General features: G+C 41.0%; 3 protein-coding genes across 18 annotated transcripts in view; all 3 read right to left on the reverse strand.

Annotated features, from left to right (window-relative positions):
• TJP2 (tight junction protein 2) overlaps positions 1-4,542 on the reverse strand; it is a 65,737-nt gene extending 61,195 nt beyond the window's left edge. The window contains exon 1 of one of the 5 annotated variants that reach the window (XM_082783789.1): positions 4,261-4,542. The gene's annotated coding sequence lies outside the window, so the exon portion shown is untranslated. Of the gene's footprint in view, positions 1-1,999; positions 2,131-3,703; positions 4,209-4,239 lie in introns of those variants that run through there. The other 4 variants (XM_082783790.1, XM_082783795.1, XM_082783792.1 and 1 more) reach the window with 4 other exon arrangements.
• A 1,072-nt stretch (positions 4,543-5,614) lies between these two features.
• On the reverse strand, positions 5,615-19,131 carry FXN (frataxin). Of its 5 annotated transcripts, none has more exons than XR_014319385.1 (6): positions 18,923-19,129; positions 18,373-18,455; positions 16,890-17,010; positions 13,373-13,470; positions 9,857-10,297; positions 5,615-9,357 (listed from the first exon to the last, which is right to left on the reverse strand). XR_014319385.1 is itself a non-coding variant. In XM_082783801.1 (5 exons), the coding sequence occupies exons 1-5, from the start codon at positions 19,061-19,063 to the stop codon at positions 10,144-10,146; spliced, it is 594 nt and encodes a 197-aa protein (XP_082639927.1). In that variant the 5' UTR covers positions 19,064-19,131; the 3' UTR covers positions 5,616-10,143. The 5 variants fall into 5 exon arrangements, 2 of the variants coding, with proteins under 2 accessions (XP_082639927.1, XP_082639926.1); XR_014319386.1 differs by having other exon boundaries at positions 5,617-6,529; positions 7,073-10,297; XR_014319387.1 differs by having other exon boundaries at positions 5,618-6,529.
• Positions 19,132-22,820: 3,689 nt separating this feature from the next.
• Positions 22,821-24,105, reverse strand: part of PIP5K1B (phosphatidylinositol-4-phosphate 5-kinase type 1 beta) — a 109,611-nt gene continuing 108,326 nt past the window's right edge. For all 8 annotated transcript variants that reach the window (XM_082783067.1, XM_082783070.1, XM_082783068.1 and 5 more), the window contains one exon: positions 22,821-23,559. In XM_082783067.1, the coding sequence (XP_082639193.1) occupies positions 23,557-23,559 (3 nt within the window). In that variant the 3' untranslated portion in view covers positions 22,821-23,556. The remainder of the gene's footprint in view (positions 23,560-24,105) is intronic.

The following is a 24,105-nucleotide window of genomic DNA, read 5'->3' on the forward strand; positions in this document are numbered from 1 at the left end:
ATTGAAAAAACACTTAAGACATCAAAGCGAAGGCATCCTTTTACGCTAATCCACAATGGATGAACACAAGTCATGTTCTCTTAATTAGATGTAGTGCATATTTCTTGTAAAACTGATGACAGAAGCATGATCATATCCTCAGTCACTTCAGACCCAACTCCAAAGGAGACAACAGTTGTCCACTGAAGCCAAAAATTACTTTGGAAAGAGAAAATTCTTTTTTTCCTCATCCCTCAACAAAACATCTCTCCAACACCTACAGACCAAAGAATTCTGTCATGAAGAGAGCAAAGAAACAGAGGTCTTCTCCTACACACTTATTATTGGGTGACAAGAATAACAACAACAGACAATAAACTTCCAGAGCAAGTGTTTTGTTTGGGCTATACAGCTACGAAACAGCAAGGGAAACAAGTCAATGCATATGTAAAGCCTAATCTGTTGAAACAAAGGAACATTAAGGTTCAGATTTCGTATTTCTTTTTGGGAAGGGGGTCATAGGGGAAACAGTTTCATGGAAAGAGAAGGGAAGGACTTGGAAACTTCTTTCACACAGCTTCAGTGGCTGCAACTGCTTTTGGCCCCTCCCTGGAGAGCATCCCTTGCCCGAACAGCCCATATGTTCCTGGAGATTCTCAGAATCAGCTTATACAAAGTTGTGCTAAGGAGGCTAGAGACACCAGCAGTCAAATCTGCCAGCTATTAAGCAGAGCTAGATGATGAATCAGATGTTAGAACAGAGAGAGCATGCTGGACTACAGACAGCCGTGCTGTCAGTGACGTACGGGAGAGATTTATCAGTTTTCTCTAATGATCTCTCTCTCAAAAAAAAAAAAAAAAAAAATACTAGCAGAGCGAAACAAACAGCAAATAGGTTGAACAAACACACAAAACCTTGGTTTACATGAAGCCAAGCAAGATAAACTGAGCTCAGGCTCAGTTTATCAATACAAGGGGGGCTGATGTTAAAGAATTCGTTTGGCATGAGAGCATAATGACAGCAAAAAGCTTCTGGGAGGAGTATTACTGAGCCAGTCTTAGGAAAAATACAGAATATCTGATCAGAGTATCTGATCTCATGCCTGGCTTAAAAGAAACATAGTCAAACCTGAACAGACATCCGAAATCTGAAATTTCACATGCATACAGACCATGCCAGAGATAACACGCATGCCTTGAAGAAATAAAATTAAATTTCTCAAAAGCAGTTCTGGATTGCTAGTCCAAAAGAGGTGCAGACAACAGTATGGAAGGAGAGCAGGCACTAGGAAAAAAAGAATCTGAACAGAAAGGGATTCTCAGACAGGCTTACTTTGTATTTTTCCTCACATGCCTCTTACTGACCCTAATATCGCATCACAGAGCATTTTTGTCTTATGATGTTATACATGTGAAAATACAGCGCTAATGAGTTTCATTCTTTCCACAGCTCCAGATCAGGAACTGTGGTTATCTCTGAGGTTCCAACACTCAGATACACAATGACAACCTGACCTAATTTCAGGAAGCCTTGGATAGCTCACGTTTCCTAAAAACAAAGCATGCAGCTCATGAATATACAGCAGGGTAGATGCCACACAAGATATCAGGCCTGAGCTTCCACAGCTCTGTGATTTTTAAGATCATAAACATTTTAAGTATGCTCGCAGCTGCAGGAGTCATGTAATGCTGGACAGAAAGGAGAAGCCACACTCTATGTTCTTATTTGAAACAGAAAACTAAACTATTACCTAACATCATGCACTTTCAAAAAGCAATAATCTAACTCAAACAAACACACACTAAAAAACAACCCTAACATTAATAGGTTAAGTTGTAAAGTGACCTGTAGTGGTCTTCAGCAAGTTATAAATGACAATTTACATATTCACCAATAAAAAATAATTTACTTCCAAAGTGTGACCTAGCTGTAAGGATATCCTCAGTACTGGTGAAATATACCAACCATTAGAGGAGGAAAAGAAGCTATGGAGAACCTGCGGACAGAGAGCAGACATACCTGAGAAGGGAACTGGAACAAGAGCCTAATACAATGCTGTCCTCTCTGAGGAGGAGGGTAGGTTCAGAAAGTTGAAAAAGCAGACAGTGGTTGAACAGTTCTATTACGGCAAAAGCATCAGGGAGAGAAGCCTGGGCAGAAATGATAAACTTCAGTACTTCCCTGGGAACTGACAAACAATTCAGAGTACGTGCTCATGCGACTGAAACCAAACCTTTAACCGTGAATGACGACATGCACCGGTGCACTGCGTCAGCGTGGCCCTGCAAAACCAGCAACACCCACTCGGCTGCTGCTGTCTTTACGGGAAACTCCCCACTTCCAGGCGTTCTCCACTATGGCAAGATCCACGGTAGAAGACAGACTTAAAAATTATGCCCTATAGTCTCACTGTTGTAAACGTTTGTTTGTTTTACAAATCGATTGTCTCGTTTTCAAGAAGCCATTCACAGAAACTCACTGCAACGCAGGATTATGATTCACAGGCCTTAAGCTGCTGATCTTATCCAAGATCAGCTATCAGATTAAATACATTAATTATTATTTTTTTCCCAGGAATGAGTGTTTTCACACCTGCTTGAAAATAAGCCAGACCGGAAAATCTCTAACTTCATCAAACTGTACCTCCTATACCATGTCAGTGCTTTCTTTTCCCCTTTGTTGGAACAACTAGTTCCAGGACTGCTACAAAAGCATGAAATCAACACAGCCAAAGCCTGATAAAAGCTACACTGTCCTTGAGACTGTAAATGCTGTTATTTCAGCAATTAAATGAGAACAGTCTTGAAACAAGAGCTTCCTTTACTGTACAAGGAAGTTTTGGAGACAGACAACATTGGTAACCTAACATACACGTGCACATACAAACGCTTACTACTGCCAAAATTTGTACCAATCTGAATGCTGGTTTGAAGTAGTCCTGGAATATTTTGTCATTCCCCACTTGAAGATTACTAAAAATCAGGAACTTCCAGATGTTCTTACGCATCTGGATTTTGTAAAGGTGCATCTCAGCTTGTGAGATGTGCCAATGCCTATATGTTACTTTAACTACTAAGAAAGAATTCCTGGTTGTCCTTACAAGACACCGAACCAGGAAAAGGGGGAGAGGGGAGGTCAAGCAATCAAAAAGTATCGGAAACTTAATTACTTCAATGCTTCATTCTGAAGACTTCATTCTGAAGAGCTCTACTGAGATTATAGTTCATGAAAAGCATCGGGATCACCCTAACCCCCCTGCTTACTTCCAAATACTTGTCCCCAGTCTCACAAAAGCCCTGCACCGGGGCACTGGGTGCAGGAGCAGTTGTTGGCATTGTAATTTGGGGCAATGCAGAACGCAGCTGAATCTGGATGCAGCTTCTCCAATACCCTGCGGCCACCTCTGAAGAAGGGAAGAGGAGTCCCTGCCGCTACTTGAACGCTACGCGCAGGGCATAGCAAGGTGTTTGCATATAACAGTCCGTTAGCAATTATAACTGTAAACTTACCTAAAAGTCAAGTACATGCAGAAAGCTTTCTCAGAAGCCTGATGAAAGCCCTCCTAAGCACTAGTTTACACTAAGTGCAATCATACTAACCGTCTCTAAATGGCACACACATGCTTGCACCACACGCAGCAGCTCTCTAACTCTTCTCCAGAGCCCTGATGTCGCCTCGGCTGATATAAATGCTCACACACAAGCTTCCTGTGCTTCCTAATACCTGATCCCGTGGATCCTGACAGGCGGTGTTGCTGGAACAGCTCGCACACGAAGCCTTGGACTACCAACACTTCAGGAAAACAAAAAGAGTGGCAACTTTATCGGTCCCTGCATACGTGGTTGTTGCTTTTTTTTTTTTTTTTTTTTTTTTAATTTTGTCTTCCTCCCCCTCTGAATCACAGCTGAATCACGGCACTGAACATGAACAACTGCCTCGAAAAACGCATTTCGCTGCACAGCAGAGAGGCCAACTCGCCTCCATCTGCCCCGGTCCCACCCCGGTAAGGCTCGGACCCGAGCAGCCCTCGGGTGGCCTCTGCTGGAGCACGGCCGGACCCGACACGAGGGCGAGCGAGAAAGTTTTCCGAAACCCAACCCGAGGCAGCCCCCCTGCTGCCCAACAAACCCCCCGGGGCGAGCCGGGGGCGAGCCGGGGGGAGCCGCCCCGCGGCGGGCAGCGGGCACGGTGCCGGCAGCCGCGGTCCGGCCCCTTTGTCCCGCAGCTCCTCGCCCTCCCAGCGGCCCGGCAGCGCGCACCTGCCCGCCGGGGCTACTCGCCTGCTCGCGGAGGTCGCCCCGGTGCAGCGGCAGAGGGCGGGCAGCCCCTGGCCTCACGCCTCCTCCCGTCCCGTCCCGTCCCGTCCCGGTGCCGGTGCCGGTGCCGTGCCCCGCCGAGGAGCGCGGGTCCCGCTGCGCTGCGCTGCCGCCCCGCCGGGCGATTTCCTGCCGGGGCTCGGGGCGGGCTCCGCGGCTCCCACCCCGCCGCAGGTGCCGGCCTCGCCCCCAGGTGGGGCGGAGGAGCCGGGCCGGGCCGGGCCTGCGTACGGGGAGGGGACGGAGAACGGGGGGGAGGGAGGGTGCGAAGCGCAGCCCCACCTGCAGCCGCCGCCCCTTCCCTTCCCTTCCCTTCCCTTCCCTTCCCTTCCCTTCCCTTCCCTTCCCTTCCCTTCCCTTCCCTTCTTCCCTTCTCTTCTCTTCCCTTCCCTCCCCGGCCCGGCGGCGAACAGGAAATACCGGCCCCGGCTCCGCTCCGCGCCGCTGAGTCACGGCGGGGCCGCCCCGGCCCCCCCCGGCCCCGCAGCTCCCCCGGCCTCGCAGGGCGCCGTGAGGAGGCGCCGTGAGGAGGCCGGGCCGCCACGCGTGGCTCGGGGCGCGCTGCTCGCCCTTTGTCCCCGGGGAGCCTCGGCGCTGTCCTGCAGCGGGGAGGAGGAAGGCAAGCCCCGGCTGGATGCCTGGGAGTCGTGTTTCTGCGCCATCGTGCAGCGCGAATGCCACACTGAGTGCCTTATCTGCCCGCCCAGCCCCTCTGAAGTCAGGCCGCGTTCCCCCCCAGGCTCAGATCTGAGGAGCAAAACCTGCTCCCAGCTCCTCTGGCTGCCCTTTCTCAAGGGCAGATGGCATTTCTAGGTGCTCAATATCCCAGATTCCCAAAGCATTCTCAGTTCCGAACTAGTTTCTTCCTCGTAAAGCAGGTGAGCAGCATGCTTGTGCAGCATGCCTCATACAGAAACCGAGATAAAGAAGGCAAACAGTGCTCTTAGCGAAGGCGCTGGACTTTGGAAGCAGGCCCTGCGAGCAGAAAGAGCCCAGTTTAGTGACAGCAAACACCAGGCCATGTTCAAATGTTGTTTCGAAGAGTCCTGCTCGTAGCTACAGTTAATAATTAACATGCATGTGCGTGCTGTTGTCTTTCAACTGTTTCAGTCTAAATGCCCTAAACAGGAAAAAAAAAAAAGAAAAAAGAAAAAGGGACTTCAGTAACTTGATGCTTTCTGTCAGCTACAGAGAGGATCTGGGGTCAGTAAGTAATACAGCGTTGTGTTCAAGCAACCCGAATCGAGGCTTAAGGAGTGGAAACTTAGTCTGACATCCAGGTATGTGTCAGATTATTTGTTTTACTCTGTGCTCGGTGTCTACTTCCTTAATGAATGTTTAAAGACTTCATTTGTTAGTTCTATAAATGTTTTCTCTTTTTGAAGCCACTTTTCTTACAGTGGGTTTATGATACTTAGTTAATGGCTCTGAAATGTTCTGAGGAGGAGTAATATTATTGACGTACTTAATATATTCCTTTTTTTTCTTTTCTTTTTTTTTTTTTTTTTGGTAGGACAGTAGAGAACACCAGCAGCTTGTACAAGTATATATATCTGGAAAGTAACAGCATTTACAAAATACTGATCATGTAACATAACTACCATGACACAATTTTTAAAAATTCAGCAAGTTGGAGAGGGCAGCGACAACACTATATGGCCTGTTTTAAACATGTATTGTTTCCTCATCTAAACTGCGTCTGTCATTCCTTAAGCTGAACTCCAAAAAAAGGTTTGTAATTAATAACTGTTTGAAAAACTGTAGTTGTGCATAGCTCTGTTTATTCTTCCCCAAAGAAAACAGTCTCCAATGCCTGTCTCCTTTGGTAGAGGTCATGAATCTTGCCTTTGTTTTATGATGGCCAAGAGTACAGTTTACATAAAAGACAATTTGGGATAGAGGGGGACATAACTCTGGACAACTTTTTCTTATCTTTAAACAGGAGTTAAATAAAAAGCCTCAAAAGCAACATGGGCTGGAACATCTGCTTGATTGGTTACACTTGTAAGTAGTGGTGTGCAGCGTGAAATTAAAATATCATCCCCTAAGGTGCCACAACGTGATGCCGCTTGACTCTGGTCTCTTCGCTGCCCTGCCAGCAACATCAGCCAATGTGCACAGTTAATCTCTTCCTGATAGCCTTTTCTTCTGCTCCTCCCATGCTTCCTTTTTTATTTTGAATGTTCTTCCAGGTATTTTGGCAAGCTTCTGCCTTCCTTCCAAGGATTCATTCCTGCAAGACTCCCACACGTTCCAGGACTGGTTAGCACAATCACAGAGTTCAACCATTAACCAGAACCCAAAAGTAATCAAACACTCCCTGCAATTCCCCTACCCTTATTCAGCTATCAGCTCTTTGAGACAGGTCAATAAATCCCATGTACTGAAGCTGCTAAAGGACTTAGGGAATTTTAAGGAAACAAGACAGGCTGATTTTGTCACATGGAACAACCTTGCAAGGAAGAGATACCATTGCTTAAGAATTACCACAAGCAGAAAGGAAAATGAACCAAAGAACACCGGACAAGCGCTTCGGCACGTAACTCCTGCTGAACACATGTAGCATTTCATGACTGCCACAGATGGGGAGCAGTTGCTGTAAGTTTAGCTGAACTACATGTATCTACCAAGATTTCCAGAGAAATCCTTGGCACACAGGAAACACTTTTAGCAAGGTTAGAAATGTTGAGACTTTGGAGCTGAAGGACAGAAGCAGACAAAAACAATCACTGACTGCAGAAAGGACAATTAGCTATTGGTGAAAATTCAGATGTACCTTAACATGGAACAACACTCCTCACTTTCTCTGAGTATCAAGCATGGTTTCAGATGTCAATATTTGTCTTTCAAAAGCACTCTGTGCTTTCCTTCACCGAAGACAGAGCAACTGTCTTGTGGGGAAAAAGCCACCAGTAATACACCAATTCTTACTGGTATTAACCATTCATAGTGAGTATCAGAGGATTTTCCTTCAGCTATTTTGAGAGGAGTGCAGCAGCAAGCAATTGACATGATGCCTTTCATGTTTGTAACTGTGGAGCAATCTGCTAATACAAGTAAGTTGAGGAAGTGAAAAATAGTACAGAAGCCCTACTTGTCTTGGGGCAATATGCAGTCTGACACCAGGATCAGAACTCCTCCTGTGCACAAGCATGGTGACTGACGGAGTCCTCATCCTTACTTAAAATCTCATGCAAGTATTAGAGCACAAATGAATCATGTCTTACAATTCATTTTTTATATGGGGATAAAAAAAAAAAAGCCCTCATTCTAACAAGCTGATGCTATTCATCTTCCCTAGTTGGATTAAATCCAACTGTTACTCAGCTAGCTAAAACCAGGAAATTGTTTGCATAAATAGCAGTAGCATTGTGGATGAAAGGGAAGGCACTTCAAACATGAAGGTTGGAGTGCTCTTAAAAAAGCCACCCTGGCTGGCCAAATTCTGAACAGAATCTTTGCCTTAAGTGTTTTAACAAACACAAATAATCCAGCACAATATGCCCATCCGCGATCTTTATCATCATAGTGGGAAATCAAACTTTACACAATGGATTCTACATACTCGACGTGCAATTGTATTTTGATGTGAACAATTGTACAAGATGAAAAGGCATAGAGAATGAACCCCAAAATGTGAATCAGATGCATGTTTATGAATCAATTACATGCAAATTACGTGAAATAATTTTTGGAATAGCCAATAGGAAAAAATAATTTCACAAGTTATATATGATCAAGCGAAGAAAGAAGCAAGAGGAAGTATCCTAGATTCTAATATCAAATAATTAACATCTATCCAGGTGTATCTAAGTAACTTTCTTAGTTACTAGGAGACTGATTGGAATACTATTGTTTTCCATGTGCTGTAAATTATTTTTACCATTCTAATTCAAAACAGCAAAAAGATGTTCTGTTTTTAGCTTTCATTTGAGGGGGGAAAAAAAAGAAGCCTCTTTCATTCTTATATCACTTGCTACTCATTTTATTTACCTCATCCAGTGGAGTATATACAGATAATAGTGACCATGTCAAATTTTGATTGAAAATGTGTAACAGTTTGCACAATTAACATGATCACAGTTTTCACACTTAATCACGATCTGGTTCCAAGGAAATGGTATTCTCTAATTAACAGTGGGAAGTAGCTAGTAACAACATATATTTTAATTGTAAGTACAGGACAATGATGCTATCTAGCTATTGTTCTTCTGTAGCAGAATGAATCACACCTGTAATAATTCCAGCTTGTCATGATTCTCTGGCTAACTAATCAGAAGTGTCAGAGGAACCACGAAGAAAAGTAATTTGCACTGAACATCTTTTCACGCAATAAGAAAAATACGTTAACAATATGGTATAAGTTATCTCAAGAATAAGACAACAACTTTGTGCTCCCATTTCATAGGCAATTCAAGAACAGATACCTTAATCAGATACCTTAATACAGATACCTTAAAGGAGGCTGTAGTGAGGTGGGGGTTGGCCTGTTCTCCCACGTGCCTGGTGATAGGATAAGGGGGAATGGGCTAAAGTTGCGCCAGGGGAGTTTTAGGTTAGATGTTAAGAAGAACTTCTTTACCGAAAGGGTTGTGAGGCATTGGAACAGGCTGCCCAGGGAAGTGGTGGAGTCACCATCCCTGGAAGTCTTTAAAAGACGTTTAGATGTAGAGCTTAGGGATATGGTTTAGTGGGGACTGTTAGCGTTAGGTCAGAGGTTGGACTCGATGATCTTGAGGTCTCTTCCAACCTAGAAATTCTGTGATTCTGTGAACAATCAGTAGCAATAATACTGATACTCCATACAACAGTGCAAGCGTTAGTGTTCTTGTGGTTCAATGTTTTTAAAGCTTTTTGGTGTAAAATCTGGGGTATAATAATTTATTTCATTATCTCTTTTTTCAAAAACATATCTGAAAACCAAAAGGGAAATGTTTCTGTGTGAACATGGTATGAAGGGAAGTCTCACATAATGGTTAAAAAAGATAATCCAAGCCCACTCACCTAAGAAATGCAGTGGTGCAATTTTTGCTATCATGAGAGGATCTCCATTTACCTTAACTAAAAAACAGGCAATAAATTACATCTTTTTACTCTGTGGAGAGTAAAAACAGGAAGAGAATTTCACAGTAAGAGAATAAAGTATTTGCAGAAAGATTGCCGCACAGCTTAAACATTACACGCCAGCCTTTTTGAATTCATATGATGCTTACAACCATGCAGACCTGTTGGTAGTTTTAAGTTTAGCTCAGAAAAATATCCCAACGTAAAAGAAATAAGAATTTGGAGAAAAGAGCAAGTTCTGCAATACTGAGAAAAAACTACATCCATCACACAAAACGAAAAGTTTTGCCACAGTCACGTCCTTTATGACACATTCAATTTGACTCCTACGCCTTATTTACCTGCAGTAACATTAAAATCCTATCAGTAGCTGCAACTTTTACTGCAAGGCATCAAAGTACCACAGCTTACATTATTGTAATTCAGAGGCATTTCTTGGTTTTGGGCTAACGTCTCAACAAAAAAGTTTGACATTCACGCGCTTGGCAGAACTCACCCAGCAGGCCAGTCCATGCAAAACTAGAAAGTAAGAATCCACAGCTTCTGCAGGAAGAAAGTAAGAAATGCAGTCACAGGAAGGGAGACCTCAACCATGTGTTCAACCATGGGCATAGATTCAAGCAGTGACACAGAAACCCAAGGGCTGAGCACTTGAGGAAAATGTATTATTTTCATATTGCTGCACAACATGGTGATGTCAAGAAAAACAGTAAGCTCGGGTACTCAGGAAACAGGGGAGGGCTTGTGCTTCAAGTCTTTGAAGTTCCATGAGGTAAAATATCATCAAGTATCTTCTTTTCCAGAATATATTAAGCAGGACAAATCCAATTTAGTTTTTAATGCTGTTGAAAACTCTTTTGATAGTAGTTCATGAAGGGATACTCTATCATGAGAATACACCCAATTCCGTCCAGTCCAGTCATAGCGCTTGGGCCCACTAGAAAGCAAAACACATGGTGTAAGTACAGATTGAAATTTATGGGGAGCTGCTGGAAGCACGTATTTATATGTAACCCAGAAAGTGCCCAGGACAAGGAAAGAGAGTAGAGAAGGATTTGTGTGGGAAAGCGGAGCAGCAAAGGCCAGACCTTCCTGAGCCATCTAACAGATGCATCTGAAAGGTGACAAGATGTCTCAGTTCTGACAAGCAGATACACGCTCCTTTCCTTCTTGCTTTTGGCACTCATCTCCCCATTTTCATGCCTTACCCCCCTTCTTCCCTCACCCACATAATCTTCTTGCACACAACTACTACAAAGCATATTTGTGTGAGGCTGAATTCATGCTGTTGATTAGCTGATACAGCAGAGTTACGTGAAGATATTCTAAATGCAGCAGAACACATACCACCAATCTCACTTTCTTTTTGAATGCAATAAACCAATTTACCATCTGAAAGCACATATATTGCCATGTGGGAGATTTACATGAAAATTCTGTTTTCCTCTGTGCTATCGTATAGTTTTGGGCTTGATTCTTCAGCCTTACATTAAACATCAGGAAATAACTTGAACACTTGGGTTGCATTACAGACCTTTGTATCCACCTAATTCTCCACATCTGAAACAGGAGCAATGACTGAAAGGTGCTCACTACTGTTAACATCAGCTACAGAAGCTAAGAAAAGAGAAAGGAATGAAATGTTCAGCAGGGATAAACAGGGATAAACATCACTCTTATCCTTGAACTTAAACTGATAGGACAAAATGCCTTGGAACTCAGATGACTGCATACAAGGTCTGCCAAGAAGACAGACTACATATACATGAGGACAATCTGCAGATTCTCTACAAACATAAACACTAACCTGAACCTCAAATACCCTGAATTGTTCACCATATTTAAATGACGAACTTTCAGACCACTAACCAAACTACGAGAAGTCACAGATGCAAACAGAAATAAGAGTGACTTCCACTGACGTCTCACTTGCTGTATGTGAACTGGGAACTATTCTCCAATGCTCCAGTCACTTTGCCATGCATTTCTCACTTGTCTTTGCAGATCAAGTATATGTTTATACTGCCCTACAGCCAGAGAGCAACAGAATGGGACACAGCCATTCATGAAAACCAGGCTAAGACAAACCATTCAATCAACAAAGGCAAAAAAAATAAATTGGTCATCTGAACTATTTTTAAATGTTACTTAGGAAGTATCAGTGATAAGGTTGACATATGAAATACCTCCACAGTTCTCTGACTCTTCAAAATTCTGTAGAAATATGATTTTTTCATTTACATTTAGCTTTTAAGGATCTTTTGAGCACTAATAAATGCCTTCAAAGGCTAAGTATTAATTTATCTCTCAAGGGAAGTCTGCATACGTTCTCCATTCACTGCACAAATTTCACTGTACATTCACTGTACAAATTTCGCAAATATAGTATCAACTGCAAAGTGATCACTAAGAGTAACACTTGCTTCTTTCCCCTCCTAGTACATTGCACTTTAGCAGTATGTCACTCCAGATCATACAGTATTTGCTGGAGTTGCAACATGTATTTTCAGAGGTTAGGAAATAAGTGAACGTGTGATCGTATTTCAGGAAACACTACTGTTTACTATATTACCAGTTAAGCAAGCACAAAATGGAATGCTTGTTGGTGAGTCATTTTTCACAACAGATGCCGAAAAACATCATCGGAGAATTTTCAAGTTTCTTGCATATATTTTTATTCACCACTTCAACACATAATCATTCACAGAATTCCCTATTCTGGTGTTTGTGTATCTTTACTCACAGAACTCTCTGAATTTTGGTTTTCAGAAATGGTTGAAAACTTCGTGTGGGACCTAAAAAACCCTACTGTCCTCTTAAGCAGAATCCAGATTCAGGAACTGTTTGTTGCAGAATATATGAAATGAATGAATGACACACAGCCTCATTTGTCTGAATGATAAGCTTACTAGACCAGTGCCTTAAAAAGTCACATACCTCTTAAATAAATTATTTTTAACAAAAAGCGATTCGGGGACTGGGGAGGAGGCTAGTAGTAGAGAAAAAATGACTAATAAAATGTGCACCAATCAGTACTTAATTACCCTAAAGTGAAGTTAAAATTTTATTTAGGTATTTTTTTTATCTATTAAAATTGATCCTCTTGAAATCTTAAATTCCCTTGAACTTCTTTTTTTTTTTTTTTCTTTTTTCTTTTTTTTTGTTTCCATGCAAACCCTAATATGACATTCTATTACTGCAAAACCATTCCCGGTTTTGCAATTACTACATTCTTTATGAGCAACCTTCAAGAAGTATGCCTGCGTAATTACTGGGTGTGCTCATATTTTCCAGCTAGCTGGTTCCTTCACCAGTAACAGTGACTTGACTCCCTCAGTTCTCTCCTTGGGACAGTGGCAGGGGACACATTCTTTTGAAGGGGGAATCAGCCTCAATATTTCCCTTATTATCTGGCTGCCCCTACAGGTGAAACCAACCAGAAAGCCTACAATGGATCAAAACACAGCATTAGAGAAGGCAGAGGGCACACCCAGCCAAGGCTTCCATGAAGTGCAGGAGCTTGACAAAAACAACTAGTGGGTGAGCACATAAACATATAAAGCAGGAAATCCCACAAGCTTGAAGGGGAAGGAGCCACCCTGTTTAAATACAAAGAGTAGTTTAGATTATAACATCATCATTTCTTTTTCCAACAGAAGTTTTTGTTTTCCTTTTTAATCATGGCTGTGTTGTTTTGTTTTGTTTTTTTATTATTATTATATATTTTTTCTGAGTAGCCTATATTCCTGTAGATAGTGGCTTTGGACTGGAACAGAGTATGAAAATTCTGTTAAGCATTTCCTGGATTTGGGCATATCAGTATATTATGCCATGCCACACAGCTCAGTAACAAAATCTTACTGAACATTTAGATTAAATCATGTTTTGAGTATATACTGGAGAAAAGGGCTATTTATGGCACTACATAATCCATGCAATGTTAAAAAAAAAAAAAAAAAAAAGTACATTTCTACTCAGTCTTCAGATGTTACGTACCTTACACATAACTTACCTAGTGGGTGAGGACAGCCAAATCTGCCGGTTTGGTGTTTGTTTATTGATTACATATGTTCCCATGTCTCCACCTAATTTAACTGTTAAAACTCCACTCTTAAATCACAAAGAAAATAGTAAAAAATTTAAGTTTGTATCCTGTTACTTGACAAGAGTTACATGATCTGCAGTTTGTAAACAGAAACTTACACATCTGTATCACATTCCCAACTATTTTCCAAACAGTAACAGCTTGGAAGAATGATTGTTATGAATCAACAGCGAGTGACAATACCTCAGACAACCTGCACATCTTTGTGCCTGACCTAGACTTCAAAACTTCTGGTTAGTTTGATTTAGTATTTGCTCCATTCACAACAGCACTACTTAAATAATACTCTTGAGCTTTGTCCTGTCATCTTGAAGCTCATAGTTTATTTTGCAGTGACTAAAACATCACTCAAACCCAACTTTTTCTACCCATGCACTGGTGTGGTTCCAAATCAAGAAGATTATCTGTTGAGACTACGTTCCTGATCCATCCGCTTTTACCTAACTTTTCTTCAAGTAACTGTAACAGTTTCCAAGTGAATAAACACAACTCTTTCTCCAATAATTCTGATGAAGTGCCTAGATCCTGAATCATACCTAAAAAATGTTCCACTTCTAAACTCCAGGTCTGTTTTGTTTTAGTTATGCCAGCTTCAGACCATTATCCTAGTAAGCATTTCTGTTCTCTATCTTACTCACATTTCTTAGTGACAACATGATTCATATTTCTCTGACATTTTCACAAGTGTGTTCTGAAAAGCAGCTGACAAAAATGTTTCTGTCCTAAGGAGCATAAAAGAGTAACAACATTTGGACCCGAGTTAACCTACAGATGATCTGAATTTATGCTGGTTAAAAATGGCATCCCTGCAGAACACAGTTTTATGATTCAGTTAATAGCCATATTTAATCTATAGTTCCTCAAATATATCACACCTTATAGCACAACAAAGCTTCTTTGGTGCGTCCATATTTTTCACACCTTAGAATATATTACCACAGCTACTGTCACTGCTAAGGCTATTACCTATGTAAAAACACTTAATCGTGGGAAAAAAAAACATTTTCATTTGTGACTACCTACAAATTTACTTTGTAGCCCATCCAGCAGCTTAGAGCCCCCTTCTCTTACAAAGTAATTCCATGTTACTAATTTCTGACATATCTTGAGGTTCATCAGCAATGAAATAATACTCGCGAGGTTTGACTTTTCTTTGCTCCAGTCTCCACGCTCTTATTTGTGCTACTAGATTATAGATTTACAGCTGTGAGCAATAAAATATAAATAAAGACATCCCTGGTTAATACTGCTGGCAGGTTGCCCTGCTGGTTATGTTAATTCAGAATTGGTTTAGAAGGGCAAGAAGAGCCTACTTCTCTGGTTGTGATCAGTTCAATCTTTTCTATGTATCTGCAGTCTTACATCTGTAGAGATAGAGCAGAGTAAGAGCATGTTGTGATGATTAGCCCCGAATATGGATATAAAGGTGTCGGTATTCTTCTGTGTGTTCCTTAGTACCATGTTAAGTACTCAGCATTATGTTACACTGTGCTACAAAAGCACTGTAAATAAATTGGTTTCCAAAGAATTAACAAAATTTTATACCATTGCTTACATTATGTGTCAGCTGTGGCAGAGTACTATTGCTCTGTCATTGCAAATTAAGTAAAGGTTAACTTCTAGTGCTGGGTTTTTAAAACTTTTAACCCTACATTTGGCAGCACTTTTGAAATAATAGAAAAGACAACTTGAGCTGTTAGGAACTTTAAATGCAAGATACTTTGATCATATCTTAAGAAATTCTACTGCATATGTTTTTTACTATCATATGAATGTTTTAGGGCTCCTGGTAAAACGTATATATTCCTCAAAATAGATTTTTTTCTCCTTCTGAACACGAATATGTAAGCTGTGTGAAGAAATGAAGTTTATTAAGAACTCATAGGTATAAGACCTTCACCACACTCGCCACCTTGTGGCTTGCTGCAGCACTAGCCTTGCTTGTCTGGAATTACCCTCGGTAAACCTGGCACTATTCAACCCTTATCTCTCAACAGAAACTTTCAAGGCAGTATTCATCGTACAGTCTGTGCACCAAAGGCGTACACGTAAAAGTTAGGATGGATGTACAAACAACTCTTTAGAGCCCCAGAGGGAGTGCATGTCAAGCGCAAAACACTCTGCAGTGCCTGGAGATAAGATTACGGCAGAAACCAATTCATAACCTTCAGATAACAAACTTTAAAATACTAAAGAGGTTAATGACAATGTTTTTGCTAATTTTTGTCTTAAGCTCTTTAATAGTTAAACAATTCATTGCTTTTCACCAGAAAAGTAATTAGACACAATGTTATTACACATTAATTAAAGCAAGGAATAATATGTGCTAAGCGCAAGAACAGAATCTAACTAACAATATGTTACTTTTTACCTTAGCTATGAAAAATAAATAATAAACATTATGATGACAGAAAGTTACACAGGAGCAGGTCTGAAAACTACAGTTGTGTTTTTGTTTGTTTGTTTGTTTCCCCCCCCACCTCCGTATAACCCAAACCATCTGGTTCAATGTCCTGAGCATAAAAACTTAACTGAGAGAGCTAGCAAAAAGCAATCTCCAAATGGTAAGATTGGAACAGGGAACAGTAGTTATGCAAAATAATAATTAAAAAAAAATAAGCTTTATGGAAAGACCTGCGCTGCAGACAGCAGTGTAGGGAGAAATACGCTTTCCTCCTAGTCACGTATATGGTTTTAAGATACAACCCATTCCAGCAATTTTACATAAAACTAATAAACTCCTTAAAGAAACACAGTGGCCATTTCTGATCTGTCACCCTGTAAAGCAATATGAGTGGGTGACCTCTTAAAGGCTCCAACTATCAGGCTATCAGCCATGCAGTGTCTCATGTGACCAAAGCCTTCTCCCTGTGCATGCTCACTTCTCAGTTTTGCAACAACCTGTTGAGACATCCTCCGTTGCTCCTCTCCACCACAGGCTCAACCTTTATCAGAGCCAGATCAAACATAATCTGTCACGGCTGTTCAGGGCACATGCTCCCTCTCAGTACTCATGGCCATCAGTGAAACTGCTCTACCAGTAACGTGATTTACACATACTACACCACATAGGCCTGCCCTAGCATTTACCTTGAGGATTCGGGTTGCTGATGCCAGAAGTCAATGTAAATTTAGAAAGACATAGAAACTGATTTCTGATTCGACAGTGGTCTCTATCTCCTCTTAGGCTCAGTCATTATTCTATATTATACCTTTCCCTACAGACTAAACATTTTAAATCGTCAAATCAGATAACCACATCACTTTTTACCAGAATAGTCTGTAAAAGAGGCATATTTTTAGCAGTAAAGCTGTAAAAGAAATACTTTTTAAGTTCTGTCCCTAAGGTGACTAGTTTAAAATTCTCTTTCAAAGAAAGAAATCTACAGTAATTAAAAATGTTAACAGAATCTTTAAAACATACCCCTAAAGAGACATCGTAATCTTCTGGGGTAAAAGGCTTATCGGTTAGGTCCTCAAAGAAATCTGCTAAGGAGTCCAGTGTTTCTTCAGCCAGTTTTTCGTAAGTGGTCTCATCTAAAGAGCTACGAACAACATAAAATCACATAATTAGGAGGGAAGACATGGAAGGCAGAATTTTCCATATAATGAAAAATACCAAGACCGTGGAGGGCACAGTAATCATGAAACAATCACATTAAACAAGCAGTCTTTTTTTTTTTTTTTTTTTTTAAAGGTGATGTAGGTAGGTAACAACACACCTTATAAATGGAGGTGGAATTTTAAAATTTGTGTAGTAGAGAACTCCAATTAAAGACCATGTACTTCTTTTTTTAGATATAGTGACCTCTGAGTATTAGGAAGATAGAGTTAGGTGTTAAAATAAGGCATTTTCATAAAAGAACCTTCTGTAAGAACAAAGTAAGCCATAGTTAATGTTTGAAACTCTATGGATAGACACAAGACTCTCCTGTTTAGAAGCACAAGTAATTTGACTATATGGAACCAAACGTAGCTACAAGCAGAGATTTAGAAACATCAATGTCAAATGTCATGTCTACATGCAGCATTTGATTTCTCCCCTGGAATTACCAACTAGATATCATTTAAAATGCACACATGAAATAATGCTTTTACAATTAACTTCTTCTTCAGCTTCTCAAAGCACCCTTGTAGCCATTACATAAGGCTTACAACACTTACGAAACCACTTCTGTTATCCTCTTTAAGTCTAGAAATGCTATCAAATCACCTAAGTTTTTCTATCTGTAGCAGTGTCAACTTTTAAAGATTGTTTTAAAGATTCTGTTAGTATCTCTACCAACAGACAATTTGGTGAAATCACTTGTTTTGCTAAGAGATACAGCAAAACAGGAGTTACTGTGATCTATGGGGACTCAGTATATTTCACCTGATGTAGAATGTACTCTTTAAAAACATTTCTTATTAGTCAATTACCAAAACACACACCACACCACTTACATCAGGGACACCACAGAAATACCTACAGTTCCAGAGAACAGAAGGCCAGAGGATTAGGCAGGACTCACGTACTGATTCAGGATGCAATTCAGGTACCTAATGGTAAGCACCATTCTAGACATCTGCACAATATTTAACCGGGCCTCCAACTGCAGCATCATCCAGGGAGAAGTCTCTCACGGGTACCCTGTCACATCCTGCCTGTGAAAGGCATGATTTTCATGTTCCCTGACACATGTGAGATGGTGCCAGGCACCCACCTTTCGGTACAGGAGTTGTTCCCTGTGTAACCTCCCAAACTCACACAAAATGATTTTCCCTAGAACTGTACTTCTCCTGTGAATCATCATATCAACATTATATTAATTTGATAGCTGCACCACATCTACAATTGTTTTAGAAGGCACAGGGAATATTTTCATATGAATAACATAGTCTGGGAATATTCTCAGAATAACATTTACCTTCTGTCACTCAGAGTTCCTGCGTTTCTTACACTCATAAACCGCACCGCCCGGCTCTTCAGCTCCGACGCACACTGTAACTGCTGTTGAAAATAAATGTCAGTAAAAGGGAATTAAAAGTTAAAACGCAAAGATCATGAATCATGTAGTGGTCACACAAACTGAACAGATTTGAAGACTTTGCCATCCTCAAGTAAAATATTTATATTCTGTATTACAGAGCTAATACTGGAAGAATTATGCAGCTTTAGTCCCTTGGATGACTGAGTCCATCAGTAATATCCTTGTTTTCTGTTACAAGCTAGTGAGAAAAAATATATATATATATGTGTATATATATATATAGAGAGAGAGAGAGAGAGAGAGAGAGAGAGAGAGAGAGAATGGAGAGCTATTTTCTTTCGCTGTAACACAAAATTACAGAGGAGGCCCGAGCCACACTCGGGCTCCCCGGGCTCCAACCCCGCGGTGCCGGAGGAGCCCCCCGGCTGCGGGGCAGGCCCGAGGCCGCCCCGCTCCTTCCCCGGCCCCCTCCCGGCCCCGCACTCACCGCCCGGCCGCGGACGGTGCCGGTGGCGGCGGCCGCGGCCCCGGCCCCCTCCAGCGGGGCGCCCCCGGGGCCAGCGCTCCGCCGCCGCGCCGCCGCCCGCCGAGCCACCCGCACGGCGCCGGCCGCCCCCGGCCTCCACATGCCGCCGACGCCGCTCGCTCAGGAAGCGGCCGGGGAGGAGCCTGCACTGCACAGCCCGGCCCGGCCCGGCCCGGCCCGGCCCGGCGGCAGCTAACGGGAGGCCGCGAGGCCGCTACCGCCCTCCGCCGGCGCCGCGGGGAGCAGCGCAGCGCGGCTCGGCCCCGGCGCCCCCAGGGGCTGCCCCGGTTCGGGCTGCCCCGGCCCGGCGGGGCGGTGTGGAGCTAGGGAGCGGTGTGGGAAGCGTTACTTACACAAAATAAATAAATAAATAAATAAATAAAGTAAAAGACTCACCGTGGAGATAGATAAAAACTAACCCTGATGTGAAAGTTTATTAAAAATAAATAAATCTGTGAGGACACGGAAAAATTGTACTTCGGATCCTTCCACAGGACTGTAAAATGCAACAGATTGCAAGTAAAATCATAAACACGTAAAATGTGCAAGCCCTACAGGAGCTTACTGTCTGATTACCGTGTGCTGCGTTTTTACACGTCTAAAACTCTCACTCGAGTAAACAGCCGGCACCTTGCGATGCTTCAGGAAATAGGGCGTCAGCTTTTTCAGCAAAACTCGGTGTGTTTCCTTGTTTGGTTGGTTGTTTTTTGTTTGTTTGTTAAAGCAAAACGTGGTGTGTTTTACGTTTGTTTGTTTGTTTTTCTTTCAGCCAAAAACCCAGAGAATTCAAGTAAGTTGTGCACATTTCAACTGAGACTTCTGATGTGTGTAGTTGAAAGTGGTTTTACCAAACCAGGTAACTTAGCTTCGCCACCCTGTCTCTTTCCAGCAGTGTCCTGAGTGCTGTTCAGTTGCCAGTGCCTTCTCTCGGACTGTATGCGTCCTTGTTGCAGTCTGCCACTGCAGTTTTTATATGTCATCTAGACACAAGATGCTCTCTTGTTCCTTGAAGACTGATCCCATATGCTTATCACTACTGGAAGAAACTAGTTGTGTTTTTGCAGCTACAGTGGTCTAAACGTTGAGATAAAGCTTGCAGGGAGAAATAACTTTTATCAGTCCAAAAAATATGTTAGTAAAGCAAACAGTTCTTTTTTCATACGTTAGTGAGGAGAGGGTAAAGCAGCTGGAAGAATGCTTTTGTTTGTTTGTTTTAGTAAAAGATAGTGCTTGCTTATACTTTGCCATTCCTATACAGCATCCTATCTAGTTCGCTGTTTCTATAAAACATTATATTTTCTGGTAGTTTCCAGGTAGTTTCAGTGATTTTTCTTTAATGGTCAAAGGTCACATGCAACTCTCAGAGGAAACGTGCATCTCTTGTTTCTAAGTTAATAACAAGTCAATGAATTAGTGTAGATGGAGCATTTTCTTCATTGTTAGCATTCTTAGTCTTGAAACTCTCAAGAAATTGACAACAATGTTCACGGTAATGAATTTCACAGTGCATTACTACCAGAGATGATTGTTTCCACAACTTCGAAAGGGTACAAAGAATGTGATTCTTGCAATGATTCATTACGTTTTTTGTCATGATCCTTGTTCCTTAGATTAATGTTCATGCCACAGCACGTTGCTATCCGTACCTTTTTAGGCTGGCATAAAATACCTGCCAAGCATTTCCAGACACAAAGTGGCTGCAAGCTCAGGCCTTGTGCCTTCAGTCTGTAAAGAGTCAGCATCTCTCTGTGAGCTACTGCATGCAGCGTGTCAAAAAGGGGTCAGCAAATGGCCTCTGTGTAGCACAGCTGGAGTGCATGACCTCTTTTATATGACCTTTATCACTGTCTAGCGTTCTGGGTTTGGGCAAGTAATATCGAGTTATATGAAATGAACTTACCTGCAGCATAAGCAAAGGCACCAGGAAAACAGATCTGGGGATAGGAGTTAGTGTTTTCAAACTGCTGAATTCTACTGCAAGGACACAAAGTACTCTTTTTTTTTTTTTTTTTTTTTAAATAACTGAGGATGACTATTCAGTGCTATTAGTAAAGGCAAAGCTCAACCTCTCAATACTGTATGATTAAGTTACGGGGCCAAATACACATATCTGGCGTTATTCACAATGTATCAGTAAGCAGGCACCAACCTGTGCTTTTTCTTTCTGGGCAGTTTACAGGGCCAGAATATTCAGATACCACTGCACCACATTTGTGCCCTCATTCTTCAAATTTTGCTCCCCGTGGTGAGTTCCATCTGTTTAGACCTTGATAAATAGTCCAATATATCAATTTAATACCCCAGGGAGCTGACTATTTATGCCTATGCCTTCTGTACGTATTTTATTTTTACTTGACATGTATTGCCATATCCTCTTCATAGATAAACATCTTTTAATTTTTATCAAAGTGCTACCAATGCAAAATGAAGAGAAACCAAATATCCAGGCATTAAACATACACGTCCTAAAAGCCCTTTATAATCTTTGGTGTTTAAAGTTTTACACTATTTCACGTGTTAGAGAAAGAAACAGATTCCAAGTTACTGATCATTAACATTGCTTAGCTGTAAACCCTCTTTCCCTTCAGTGCAACCATGGGGTTTTAAGTCTGTGTGCTTTGGAGAAGGTTTTCCCAGTAGGCTCCATAGTCTATACAGGATTTCTTTTTGCAAGTATTAAATTCCTGTTTTCATTTATAAATGACTGTTAAAAGAGACTGTACACAAAGGGTAGCTCATGCTCTGAATCATTTAGTACAGGAATACAGACTTTCTGTTTTGGGTCAGAATGGTTGCATTTAAGCTGTATGTCCTTAGGAGTCTTCCAAAGGACAAGTGATTTGGACACTACAGCTTGCTAGATAATTGGGGAAAAAATGACATATATGTGCCTTCTGGAAGTTAGTCTGGTGTTTAAACTCAGCACTTCATTCTCCCTCCCCCCCCCCAAATAAAACTGATCAGAAATACCTGCTTTTCACATGGATGCCTTTTAAATATACTATACACCGTGCATAGTTGAGCAGACACTTTATGTAGATGTACAATTTTTTTTTTTCCCATAGGGCATGAAGATTTGTCCCTTGCATTTCTAAGAGGAATGCTGCAGAATTATCTTGCTAAGATTAAGCAATCTAATTTTAAAGCCTGCAAAGGGTGTAACCATGGGACATAGGCTCTAGGTTAATCCAGAGACTCTACATATTTGGCAAAGAAAATCATTTGACCTCTAGGTTTCTGTGTTCTGTGCATGATAAAGGAGTAATACACTCCTCCCTGTTAAGGTTATGAGATAGTATCAATGTAAAAGAAAAAAAAAAGTCCAACATCTTAAATTAAAAATTCTTCAGAGGTACAAAACATAATTCTAAGGATTGAAGTGCTGAATTCTGGTTTTGGCAATACAGCAGGTTTAATAGTACTTATTCCTACAATAAATGTTATTATCAGTTACTTCCACAGTCTTTCAAAGTGACTGCTGTGTAGTTTTCTTTAAAAACACTACTCCATCAAGTCTTGGACTGATGATCACCGGTGTTTGTGATTGTCTCTCAGCTGCTAGGGAAATTAAGGAAACCAGAACATTTTTTATATTTATCTTGTAACAATCGCTTATACTGAAAAATATGAAAAACTGTTATGAAGCAATGCCTACTGAGTGCATTCCTTTGCTTTTTCTGCTTAATGTTAAGATTCCACTCTTCATTAAAGAGCTGGTAGGAGATAAATACAGCCGCCCCATTACGGAGTGGTTGGTATACCTCTTGAGATCCCTCTCAAGCTGTCTCATCAAGGTAGAGACATGCCAGAACAGTAAGTCCTGTGCAGACCACGAGCATGTTGACAGTTGTGATAGTCTTGAGAACAAAATATTTTATTCATCAATTAAACTATACTTTACAGTAGTATTTACTAAATAAATTATATAATTTCTCTTTTACAAGAAATAAACTGAAGTTGAAAATATTCCAAAGACAATATATATACACAACATAAGGCCTTGTTATAAATAACATCTTTTCTTCTTTTCACCAACAGTGAAAAAAATGTCTTTAGAGGTTCATTTTCTTCTAGTATGTGCAGAGTCTTACCCTAACCCTCACATCAATTCCCATTTCCACTGACATGGATCTAAGTGATTACAACTGAAGGGTGAAAAACATGTGAAATTAATTATATTCACCACTGTGCTTATTTTTAAATAGGTAAAGCAGATAATATATTTTGCTTGTGCATAATTACAGAATGCATGCAAATGAAATCACTAAAGAGCTGATAAGAAAATATTACTTTTGAGTCCAAAAAAGGTGATTGGCAATACAGTAGAAAGCAGCTCGAATATGCAGGTCTTCACAGTTCAGCAAGCAACAGCAGATGATAGTGGAGTGTGGAATGTTTCACATCACTTTTGCCAAGTCCATCAATCCTTTCTATGGTTCAAAGATCCTGACATTTCTTAGAAAAAGTTCAGTTGATTATTATTCTTTGTCTATTAGGCTCAGCAAATTCCTCCTTCTTAAACAGGAGTGCAGAAAGTGCTCTTCATTAACCACGGTCACTTCTCTGTCCTGGTTTTATTCTTCATGTATTCTTTATTACTGGAAATACAGAAATAAGAAGCAAAATCAGGATCTGTGTTTATTTGCTTTCTTACAGAATTATAACTTGGTAACATTTCTATTCACCTAAAGAGCATACAGCACAGTTCAACAGTGATCCTGTATTTATGTTGCCCCCTAAAAAAAACTATTGGGTATCTTTTTTTTTGAAGACAATCCAAACTGAGGGCACTCAGCAGTTCACAACAGCTTTTTTTACCTTGCAGAAGTGACTGGGGCTCAAAAGAAGTGTTAGGGGACAAAACTGCAGTTTTTGCGTGTCTTCTGTAAAAGTCCTGAGAGCTCCTGCTGGATAGTTTCCCAGTTGAAAAAACATACCTATCCAAAATCTGTCAAGAACAACTTATGTTCAAGATCAGAACAAACTTCTATTCACCATAAATAAATAAATAGTTAAATTAACTTGCTATTACTGTAGAAAACTAAAACACTATCTTCCACTGAAGCAGCTGTTAAATAATACAAATAGTTGATCACTTCTTAGTATCTCCATTGAGTCAGATTAATTGAGGAGAGGCTATTCTT

The sequence above is a fragment of the Aythya marila genome, assembly GCF_965140915.1.
Source record: "Aythya marila genome assembly, chromosome: Z".
NCBI lineage: Eukaryota > Metazoa > Chordata > Aves > Anseriformes > Anatidae > Aythya > Aythya marila.